The 12344-nt window shown below is 38.6% G+C and overlaps 1 protein-coding gene across 1 annotated transcript; it reads left to right on the top strand.

Moving 5' to 3' along the window:
- The first annotated feature begins 4821 nt into the window (after positions 1–4821).
- LOC113771539 (U-box domain-containing protein 19-like) lies at positions 4822–5604 on the top strand. The gene has a single exon (XM_027316118.1). It carries the CDS (start codon positions 4822–4824, stop codon positions 5602–5604), a length of 783 nt encoding a protein of 260 aa, XP_027171919.1.
- Positions 5605–12344: the final 6740 nt, after the last annotated feature.

Here is a 12344-nt window from a genome sequence, read left to right as displayed (position 1 = left end):
CCATATATACACACACATACATATGTACGTACATACATACATATATATAAAATGGATGCTCTAACTATTAAAAGAAATACAAGCACCCATATTCATATTTTTTAGTTCCAAATTCTTGTAAAGTGAGGCTGACCGTTTATAGGCTTTTATAGATTTTTTTATAATATTTTTACACTTTAAATTTTTAGATTATGGTTTTCTAGATTTTTTTTCCATTTTCACATGAAATAAGCAACACGTTGCCTTCATCTTCAAAAAGTGTAATCTTGGGACAAAATTTAACTAAATCCAAATCCTTCAGTATATTATTCTATTCATAGTATAATGTAATAGAAAATTCTTCGGACATTATTTGTCATGACCGTTATAAAATATTAGAGTTCAATAACGTTCTTGGAGTTAAAAATAGAAAAAAAAAAAAGATGACTTTAAGGGGTAAGTACAAAACACACTACACCTTAAGTGGATCAACTAAATTATCCTAAGTAAAAATATTATTGAAAGGTGGCCATTATGTAAAGTTAGAATTGATCACTAATGATCTTGGGTCTCACAAAGTGAGAAACAAACAATTATGTTAGAGAATAAAGTGAGAATCATGTTACACCTTGGAGGGATTTCTTTTTTTTTATTGTAATTTTCCCCTCTTTGAATTGATTTTTTTCTTCTTTTAATCTGAATTTCTCATTTTTTTCCTTTTTTTACTTGTAGTCTCATCTTCTTGTATATTTGTTTTCTTTTGCAATTGTGTAGTATGCAATTGCATATGTTCAAGGTGACGAGTATCATGGAGCAAAGGCAACAATAAACGTTTGGCAACCCTACGTTCAGAACAGAATTGAATTTAGCTTATCTCAGATTTAGGTTGTTGGAGGTCATGATTCGACTATCAACACCGTTGAAGCTAGTTGGACGGTATTGCTTCTCTAAAATATCAGTAACGTAGTATTCATCTTGTTTGTGAATTGTAAATATGTAGGTATTTAGCTCATACTATATGGTTTGCTTATTTCAATTGTTAAAATAACAGGTAGACCCTAGTGTATTTGGAGATAACAAGCCAAGACTTTTCACTTATTGGACTGTAAGTAAAACAACTTCTGCTTGGTATTGGACTGTATTTTCCACTTAGTATGTTTGGGCAATCAATTTTTTTCAATGCACACAACTTCTACTTACATAAGTTTGAATCTATAAAGGAGAGGGATGGGTCGGGTGGTTCGGGAGAAGGAAATATAAGTGAGAAATCTCGAATTCGAGCCCTTTCATTTATACTAAAAAAAAGTTTGATTCTATATGTTGATATCATAGATATGTACTAAAATCTGGCTACTGTAACAGAGAGATCATTATGGATCCACTGGATGCTACAACATGTTTTGCCCTGGCTTTGTTCAAACCAGCACAAAAATTGCCTTGGGGGCCAACATTTCCCCTGTTTCAACTTACCATGTCCTCAATTCAACATCAGTGTTAAGTGGCTAATTGTGCATATAATTGGTGAATATTTTCCCCTTTATTTTGCTAAAATATGGCGTTAATCGATATATTTCACTCATATTTGAATTTTGGTGTTGCTTTTAGGAATTGTTGGTGAAAATGAAGTAAAAGACGCATTAAAAGTCGACTTTCCAGAAGACGTCTTGTTAAACGTGTCCACGCTCTGTCAAACGCAAAATGGTGCTTCTAAAAATCTATATCCAGAAGACTCCGGTCTGTTAAGCGTGCCCACGCCTTATTTGACAAGGCAGTCAAGAGTTCGCAGGACACGAGATCAATCTGTCAATTGATCAAGAAGCCAGTTGCAGCTCATGATTTTACATATTAGTCACGGAATTGGAGATCTTGAGGGGCCATGACTAGATGTAATTATTTTGGAAAACCAATTGATAGGTCTTGGTTGGTTAGTTTAGTTTAAGTAGGAGTCCTAGAAGGAAAAGGAAAGCCCATCCTTATTAATAAGGGAGAAAACAGACGTGGGCTCTCATTCTTTCTCTAGTTCTAATTCTTTTTCCTCTTTTTCTCTACAATAAACCCTAGTATTTCTGGTGGCCGCGAATCTACCGGGAGGAGCGGCTAGTTTCTTCTCTAGTTGAAGGATAATTGAAGCTTTGGTTCTGCAATACTGTGAGATCTAATTTGATTTGTTTGCTTCATTTATTTATGAGTATTTATATATTCTCTGTTCATTCATGACTATGATTATTTGCTACAGTTAAATACCTGATCAACATTTAATTGTCGAAATAGTCTAGTGCCATCTAAAATATCAAATCCGTAATTGTTTGATGGTTTTAGTATTTGTGGCGAGTGATATAATTTGATTGTAAAAGAGACTTTCAAATTTATGTCACGGGAATATATAATCTAATTTAAATGAACCGAGCGTGTGTGTTTGTTGGTTAGAATTGGTAGCTTTTCTAATTATTAATGCTGTCAATAGGTTAAATCCTAAGAGCTTGTTTAGGGTTGCTTAATTGGCAAGAGAAATAGCCACAGAGCGTGTTGTGGTTATCGAAACAGTAAGGAGAGACAGGTTGTCAAAGCGTGTTGACAACCATAACCAGTTTATTTATGAATAAGTGATTTCACCTTTGCATCGATGATCAGTTAAATGAACCAAAGTGGAAATTAGACCTTCGACTAGATTGTTGCCTATTCTTGATTTAGTTTTATTTAATTTTGTGATACTGTCTTTATTTTTATTCAAGTGAGCTATTTGGCTAATTTCTCCTAATCCCCCATTTTCACAAAGAAATAAATCACCCAGTCCTTGTGGATACGACCCTGCTCACCGCTACACTCGAATTCATATTTTTAGAGTAGAAACTTTTATTTTTGCTGGTTTGACAAGCCAACAATCAGCCTATATATAGTGAAGGTAACAAATGAAAACCAGATTCTGACCTGGGTTTTTGGTTAAAAGTATTCATCATCTCACAATGAGACTTTCCACTCTTGTCATCTCCATTCTCCCCTTTTTTTTCTTGCATTTTCTTCGCCAGTTACTTGCTAAAACATATCATTTAAAAAATTTGTAGGTCAATTGTAGTTTCTTGTATGGAGATGCAGCCAAGGCGTAGTAGGTCTGGACTTCATTGTAGTTAATGAATTCTCTTTTTTTTTGTCTAGTTAATGAATTCTCATTATACTATTTGATATAACTTTGCTATGTAAAATTGTAAATATACTAATTGTTGTCTTCGTTCACACAATTAAAATGGGATGAGATCGCCTTCATTATTTTTCTCTCCATTTATCTATACAACTAAATTATTTTTAAAAAAAATCTGTTTGTGTGAATAATTTTATTTCCACAAGTAGATCAACATACTCAAAAATCAATCTCATCTATGAATCTTAATCAACTTGCTATTCAAGCATGTATCATCTTAGGATGAGACTTTCTCTTCTTTGCATCTTCCATTCTCCTATTTCTTGCTTTTTCCTTACCCCTTACTCCCTAAAACATATTTGTGCAACATATTATTAGCTACAAATTAAACCTAATTAGACCGAACCCACATTTTGTTAGGACGAACAATTTGCTGTGTGGTGGTTGCAACTAGGGAATGACGTAGTTGGTTACTGGCCTACCTCCTTGTTTACAAACCTAGCTGACAGTGCTTCAACGATCCAATGGGGCGGAGAGGTGATAAATCTTAAACCAAATGGGCAGTACACCACAACTCAAATGGGCAGTGGCCATTTTCCTGAAGAAGGGTTTAAAGGGGCAAGTTACTTCAAGAATCTTCAAGTAGTTGATGTATCGAAGACTTTGAGGAGTCCTGGTACCCTTTACACTTTCGCTGCGAACCCAAATTGCTATAGGATATTACTCGAGAAGCGCAGCGATGCATGGGGAAATTACTTTTACCATGGCGGACCAGGAAGAAATGCTAATTGTCCATGACCAAAAACTCACAGCTTGAGTTTTTGTTTGTTTTTGGGGTAAATTAAAGTTTATTTTCAATTAGTAAAATGTGCGTTACAATCAATACAATAAAAGCTAAGCTAGTAAGTGCTATCAGTCAAATAAACAAAGTGACATCAACAAACAAGCTCTAGCCAACTATTAATGTTACAACGCAACAAAACAACTTAAGATTGTTCATAATAAATTTGGACATATAATGAGGGGTGAAATTTAGTTAGGAATTTGAACTTTTTTTTTTTAAAAGAAAAAATATCCTGTTATTAGGCAATGGGTTCATTTTAATTTTTGCTTTTGATGAGTATTTGAGTTTATTGTAATAAGACTCTCTAAAACCCCTATGGTTTATTAAGTTGAGCAGCAGAGAGAATGAGAGATGGATTGGGTAGTTCGAGAGGAGAGAGTATAAATGAGAAGTCTAGGGTTTGATCGCTCTCACTTACACTAAAAAAAAAATTAGTAGTACACATTGCAAATTCTAAATTTATCCTTTTATACAATAAAAACAATTTACCTTTGTATTATTCTTCGTTCAATTATCTCCTACTTTTCTCTTTCCAAATTAAGTTTCATGTTTTTTTTTTCTAATACTTCTACTACATAAAGCATCTTCCAAAAAACTATTATAATGAGGAACATTTTTGTCCTATGAATGAACCACAAAAATCTCATCGATCCTTAATGCTGGGACAAAAAAAAAAGGAAAAAGAGTCTCAATGCCCTTCAACTCTTTTTCAGCTAAAGTTTTAGCCCTCCAATAATTAACAATAAAGGTTTGGCCCTCGATCTAATAAAATAGCATATTCGTGGCCCTTCTGTCAAATCCAGCAGTTAAAATTGACAGGAAGCATTATCTCGTATGACGTGCGATCAAATATAAGGGCATTATGGTCTCTTTCCCAGGAACAAGTTCAGGATGGTTCAGAACTGGTAACCGCACCTGTCCCAAGACAGGCCAGAGGCTTCTCTGCACAGATTTTGTGCCCAATTCAGCTCTGAAGCAGCTTATCAAGGGATTTTGCTTAGAAAAAAGCATCCACTTTGCTGATTCAGTTGGGCGTAGCCGTGATGTTACAAAGGCAGTTGTTGCGGGTAGCAAAGTATCTGAGCAGGCCGTGCGATTGCTCGCTAATTTTCTCGTTGGCAGGCTTGTGCGTTGCAATAATCAAGAGCAGAACAGAGCTGCTTATGAGATTCATTTGCTCACCAAAACAAGCATTTTTAATCGGTCTTGTTTGGTTGAAGCTGGTGCAATCCCGCCTCTGTTGAATCTTCTATTTTCATGCGATCCATCGCTGCAAGAGAATGCCATGGCATCTCTGTTAAATCTTTCAAAGTTTTCCAAAAGCAGGAAAAGAATTTTTGAGAATAGAGGTTTGATTTTGATACTTGATGTTTTGAAGTGCGGACTGAAAGTGGAAGCTCGACAGCATGCAGCTGGTGCATTCTTTTACCTTGCTTCAGTTGAAGAATACCGACAACTAATTGGGGAGATTCCAGATGCAATTCCTTCTCTAGTGGAGCTCCTCAGGGATGGGACAGATCGTGGCAAGAAGAATGCACTTGTCACGATATTCGGCCTCCTCCTATGTCCTGAGAACCATAGGAGAGTGTTTGTTGCTGGATTAGTCCCATTGCTGAAGCAAGAGCAACGACAGCAGTGGTGGTGACACAGGTGGTGGGGTGGTGGAGGGGTTGGTGGGGCGGAGGTGCTTGGTAAACCATTCAGAGATTATAATACCCTTGATATTTGGTCGCGCATCTCACAAGATAATACTTTCTGTTAATTTTAACTACTGGATTTGATAGAGGGGCCACGAATATGCTATTTTATTAGATCGAGGGTCAAACCTTTATTGTTAATTATTGGAGGGCTAAAACTTTACCTGTGAAAGAGTTGGAGATCCATTGAGACTCTTTTCCCAAAAAAAAAAAAGGATCATCCACTGATCCATAAGACTAGTACTACTTCAAAAGAAAAAAAAACACTAGAACTATTATATCTGATTATATTTAATTAAAAGCTTAATGGTACCACACATAAATGTCAAACATTAGTGTTTTTTTTTTTTACAAGGAATAGTCATAATTCTGTAAAATCTGATTGCATTTGAAACTGTATAGGCCCATAAAGCTATAAGCCTACAAACTTTTTCTAGGAAATTCACTGATATCAAATAGCTTTTAGAAATCAGGAGAGTGTAAAATGAAAAGCATTTGAAAAAAATGGTATAAATAGTTAAAAGACTAGTGCAAGGAAAATTATTTCTATAGTGTGAAAAAATAAACTTGGAATTGAAAAAAGTTAGAAGGAAACCCCCTAGATGTTTAGGGCTTCAAAACTTCATATTCGTGTTTGAAATATTAATATAGGTAGAATGGGAGAGTGTGGATCTAGCTCTACCCTTACATTCTTATAATCTCATACAGAATTGAATTCCTTATGTGATTTATCATTTATATATACTCGAAGCTTGCTTATAACCATTGCGACAAATTGTACGCATTAAAAGTTAATTCTTGATCATCAGCAAAATTCAATTACAATGTCTTCGTACACTGTTAGGAATATATGGATTTGAATGTAAATTTAGTATTTGTTTTCTTGGAAACGACAAAATTACAAGTGAAATATAAATAGGATAATCTACTAATTATCCCTCTGATTTCGTATTCAACCAAACATTGGTTATATTATTTGAGGTCGTTAAGGCCTCATTGTGTTTAGTATTTGAATAAGGATAAAATTTAACTAAACCTGGTATTCGAGATGCATTTGGTCCATTTTTACTTTATTCAAAATTAAAGAGGAGTTTATTATTTTTTTTCACTTAGGGGGTGTTCCAATCTTTTTTTTTTTTTGGCCAGACTAATCCCCCTAAGGTCAGCAGAACCCTGCTCAAGAATACCAGCAATGTTATGTCAGGCTGTAAGCTAGAGGTCCTTAAACGCAATAATAGCTCAATTAGAGTCAGAGTTAGTTAGCTCAGTGGTTTAGCAAAACGATGCAGTTTTGGTGTTCTTAAGTAATGGCCATACGATGTCGTTTCAATTAATAAGGTCATTAGGTAGTTAAATCTAGTTGTAGATATCTGGCAAGTCTGTTAGAGTTGGTTATAAAGGGGGGCCCACATGTACTGAAGCATTACGATCATTGTTCACATTTCTGCTATTGCCTTCTTGTTCTTGTTCTCTCTCTTCTCTCTGTTTTCCTTCCCAATTCTTTTCCAATCCCCAATTTCTTCGATTCCTCTTGATCAATTCCATCTCAACTCCAACAATTCCAGAAATCAGTCTCGAGGCCGTGACAAAGTGGTATCAGAGCAGTTGATCCTCGGCAACTGCACCACAATCAATGGCAGAAAGTACCAGATTCCGCACCATAGAAGAACAGGTGAGGAAACAAGAAGCTAAGCTCCAGGAGCTAGTGGAGGCCATATAGGCGTCTAAATCAGAGCACCAGCAGGTTAAGAAGGACTTGAAGATGGAGCTTGAAGAAAATAACAAACGAATGGAGAGTCTGATAACAGGAATAGAGCAGAATTTCAATCAAGTCCTTGAACAGAAATTCAGAGACCTACTGATCAAGATGTCCTATGAGAAGGAGAAAACAACCGAAGGAGGTAGTAGAATGATAGATCAGCCGCCGCTGCTACCAACACCACCAGCCTATCAGAGGCTATCAGTGGAGTATGAGGCTCAGAGGAACTTCAAGAAGGATTGGAGTAAGTTTCAGATTCCGAATCCTCCTAAGATTGACTTGCAAATGTTTACGGGAGGAAATCCTAGGGACTGGCTACGTAAATGCAACAAATATTTCCTAAACTATCAAGTTCCTGAAGAACACAAAGTTGATGTGATTGAAATGTACTTAGAAGGCAGGGCTGATAGGTGGTTCCAAGGGATCAAAATTGAGAAACCTAAACTTAGTTGGGAGGAATTTGGAGAATTACTGTGCCTCAGATTCAATGATAGGACGTGTAGAGATATAGTAGAAGAATTCAATAAACTGCAATAAATAGGAAGTGTGGAAGATTATCAGGAGAAATTCGAGGAATTAAAGGCCTTGATGATGCTAAAAAATAGAAATCTGGACGAAAACTACTTCATTTCTAGTTTTATGAGTGTACTGAAGGAGGAAATCAAGCCTATGATTAAGATGTTGAAACCTGCAACCCTGGTTGAAGCATTTGAACTGTCACAGTGGCAAGAGTACTCCCTGAAACTGCAGCATAAGAGTTCTAAGGAGAATGTCAAACCTCTGGGAGAAAACAGGCTGGGGTTGTCCAGAAGCACTACTACTACTCCAGGAACTGCTTCATATAAGCTTCCCTTCTACAACAGCCAGAGACCTTCTAAGTCGGGGGGTATGCAGGAAGGCACCAAAGAATTTAGGAGGCTCTCTGCACAGGAGATGCAGTACAGAAGAAATAATGGATTGTGCTTCAAATGTGGGGAAAAATATGGAGTGGGGCATCAGTGTAAGAGTAGTCACATGAACTGCTTAACATTAGAAGAGGATGAGGAAGCTGCATTTGAAGATGCTCTGGGTGAACAAGACGAGCAGACTGGGAATCCTGGCCAAACGATGGAAATGTCTTTGCATGCCTTATCTGAGGCATTAAAGAGAAAAACCATTACCTTGACAGGAGTTCTGGATGGAGAGGAGGTGCTTATTTTAGTGGATACTGGAAGTTCTGACAGTTTTATCAGTAGTGAGTTGGTCATTGGGATGGATCTCAAATATCAGTGGGTGGAGCAACCTTTCTCTGTGGTCATGGGAAATGGAACCTGCGTTACCAGCAATGCTGTCTGTCCTGGGGTGCAGTGGAGTATCAACTAGCATCAATTCAAATTCAATCTCAAAGCCATAGAGTTGGGGGGATGGGATATCATACTAGGAGTGGACTGGATGACCCACTTCAGCCCCATCACCTTTGATTTCCAACAGCTTAGAATCTCATTACACTATGAAGGAGGGGAGATTCACCTGCATGGTCAAGCAGACAAGTGTGACATGGATTTGATCAGGGGAAAGGACTTGAGAACATTTATTGAATACAAAAGACAGATGTGCATGGCCATGAGCTCGCATCAGAATAAAGAGAGCATGCTGGATTCCATACCACAGGCAGTTCAGGAACTACTGCAGGAGTTTGAAGATGTATTTCAAACTCCCAGCTCATTACCTCCTGCCAGGAATGTGGATCATGAGATACCACTTAAACCAGATACTCAACCCTTCAAGCTTAAACCGTACAGATACCCTCACTGCCACAAGGAAGAGATAAAGAGGCAAGTGACTAAAATGTTACAGAGAGGCATTGTTAAGCACAGCAACAGCCCTTTTGCTTCCCCTGTATTGCTGGTCAAAAAAAAAGAAGGAACCTGGAGGTTCTGTGTGGACTATAGGAAGTTGAATGAGCTCACTGTCAAAGGCAGATTTCCAATACCCAATGTAGATGAATTGCTGGATGAGCTAGCAGGAGCAGTGTTCAAAACTAAACTGGATTTGACAGCAGGTTACCATCAGATCAGAGTGAAGCCACAGGACACTTTCAAGACAGCCTTCCAGACCCATTGTGGACACTTTGAATTTCTGGTGATGCCCTTTGGCCTCACAAATGCTCCTGCCACCTTTCAGTCATTAATGAATCAGGTTTTCCAACCTTATCTAAGAAAATTTGTCCTAGTCTTCTTTGATGACATTTTAGTGTATAGCCCTACACTAGAGGATCATCTTCAGCATATGAGAATTGTGATGAACCTATTGCAAAATAACCAATTATATGTGAAGAAATCCAAATGTGCATTTGCCCAGAAAAGAATAGACTATTTGGGGCATACCATTACTGATAGAGGAGTTAGGATGGACGACTCCAAGGTTAGTAGCATCTTACAGTGGCCTGTACCTCAAACTGTCAAGGAGTTGAGGGGGTTCTTGGGGCTAATTGGCTATTACAGGAGGTTTATAAAACAATATGGACAGGTGTGCAAGCCTCTGACTGAACTGCTCAGAAAAGATGGCTTCAAATGGGGTTCACAAGCACAAGCAGCTTTTGAGCACTTGAAGGAGCTAATGTGTTCAGCTCCAGTTCTTAGTCTACCAGACTTCAAGAAGGCATTTGTGATAGAAACAGACGCCAGTGGAGGAGGAATTGGGGCAGTTCTAATGCAAGAAGGTCACCCCCATTGCCTTCTTGAGCAAGGCCCTGTCACCTAAGAACTTAGGACTATCAGTCTATGAAAAGGAACTTCTTGCTCTAGTGTTAGCGGTCACAAAATGGAGACACTACCTGGTGGGAAGCCACTTTGTAATCAGGACAGACCATCAGTCATTAAAATATTTGCTGGATCAAAAGCTGAACACTGCTCTCCAGCATAAGTGGATGACGAAACTAATGGGGCTGGATTATGAGATACAGTATAAGAAGGGCTCTGAAAATCAAGTTGCAGATGCTTTATCTAGGAGGCATGAAATTGAGTCAGTCAATACAAACAACTCATGCCTAGCTATTACTGCTGTAAGACCAGGTTGGATGGAAGAATTGCAGAAAAGTTATGACATGGATGATCATTGCCAAGCAATCATGGCTCTGCTGCTTTTGGATTCCACTGCTCACACTGACTATAAGTTAGTGGATGGGGTGCTGAGATACCAGGGAAAGATATATGTGGGAAGTGCCAATAACACTAGAAACCAGATTCTTCAAGTGCTTCATGGCTCAGCAGTAGGAGGACATTCAGGACAGAAGAGCTGCTGGCAGAAGATCAAGTCACTGTTTTACTAGCCAGGGATGAAACAGGAGGTGATCACTTTCGTACAGAACTGTGACACCTGCCAAAGGAATAAATCTGAGCATGTACCTTATCCTGGGCTGCTGCAACCAATTCCCATTCCCACACAGGCTTGGACTCACATTTCCATGGATTTCATTGAGAGGCTGCCTAAGTCTCAAGGGTATGACACTATACTGGTGGTAATTGATAGATTCACTAAGTTTGGCCACTTTATTAGGCTCACTCATCCCTTCACTGCCAAGGTGGTAGCACAAGTTTTTCTGGACAACATATACAGAATACATGGACTGCCTGAGTCCATCATCACAGACAGAGACAAGGTCTTCACCAGTGGGTTTTGGAAGGAATTATTTAAGGTGATGGGAACAGAATTGCATTATACGTCCTCTTACCATCCCCAATCTGATGGTCAGAGTGAAAGGCTCAATCAGTGTGTAGAGAACTACTTGAGATGCATGACTGGGGAAATGCCATCACAGTGGAGCAAATGGCTACCTATGGCTGAATGGTGGTACAATTCTACCTATCATTCCAGTCTCAAAATGACACCTTTTGAAGCACTATTTGGATATAAGCCAGTGCCTCTGCCCCTGGGGCCTTACTTAGACTCTGTGGTACCTGCAGCTACTAACATGCTCCAGGAAAGAAATAGGATCTCAAATTGCATTAAGGACAACTTAGTTAAAGCTCAGCAAAGGATGAAGTATTTTGCTGATCAACACAGGACGGAGAGGGAATTTGCTGTTGGAGATTGGGTGTTCCTGAAACTCCAACCATACAGACAACAAACAGTGGCAGTACGGAAGTGTCTGAAGCTGTCTGCCAAATACTATGGACCATTCGAAGTGGAGGAGAAAGTTGGCCCAGTGGCTTACAAATTGAAGTTGCCAGCAGGCACTAGATTACACCCTGTGTTCCATGTCTCACTACTCAAGAAGAAGCTGGGTACATTGCAAGGAAGTTCTACTAATCTGCCAGAATTAGATATATAAGATCAATGTCCATTGCAGCCAGAGGCAATCTTGAGCAGAAGGGTCATTTTGCGCAATGGGCAACCTGTCATCCAATTCCTGATCAAATGGAGTCAATTGGAGGCCGAGGAAGCTTCTTGGGAGGATAGGTCTTTCATTGAGTGACAGTTTCCTGCATTCCAGACTTGAGGACAAGTCTGTTCTTAAGGGGAAGGGATTGTCAGGCTGTAAGCTAGAGGTCCTTAAACGCAATAATAGCTCAATTAGAGTCAGAGTTAGTTAGCTCAGTGGTTTAGCAAAACGATGCAGTTTTGGTGTTCTTAAGTAATGGCCATACGATGTCGTTTCAATTAATAAGGTCATTAGGTAGTTAAATCCAGTTGTAGATATCTGGCAAGTCTGTTAGAGTTGGTTATAAAGAGGGGCCCACATGTACTGAAGCATTACGATCATTGTTCACATTTCTGCTATTGCCTTCTTGTTCTTGTTCTCTCTCTTCTCTCTGTTTTCCTTCCCAATTATTTTCCAATCCCCAATTTCTTCGATTCCTCTTGATCAATTCCATCTCAACTCCAACAATTCCAGAAATCAGTCTCGAGGCCGTGACATGTTACCACAATGAGGGTCGAACACGGGAT

This window comes from Coffea eugenioides, chromosome 1 (genome assembly GCF_003713205.1).
Source record: "Coffea eugenioides isolate CCC68of chromosome 1, Ceug_1.0, whole genome shotgun sequence".
NCBI lineage: Eukaryota > Viridiplantae > Streptophyta > Magnoliopsida > Gentianales > Rubiaceae > Coffea > Coffea eugenioides.
The sequence above is the reverse complement of the archived record's forward strand: the minus strand, read 5'-3'. Positions and strand labels throughout refer to the sequence as shown.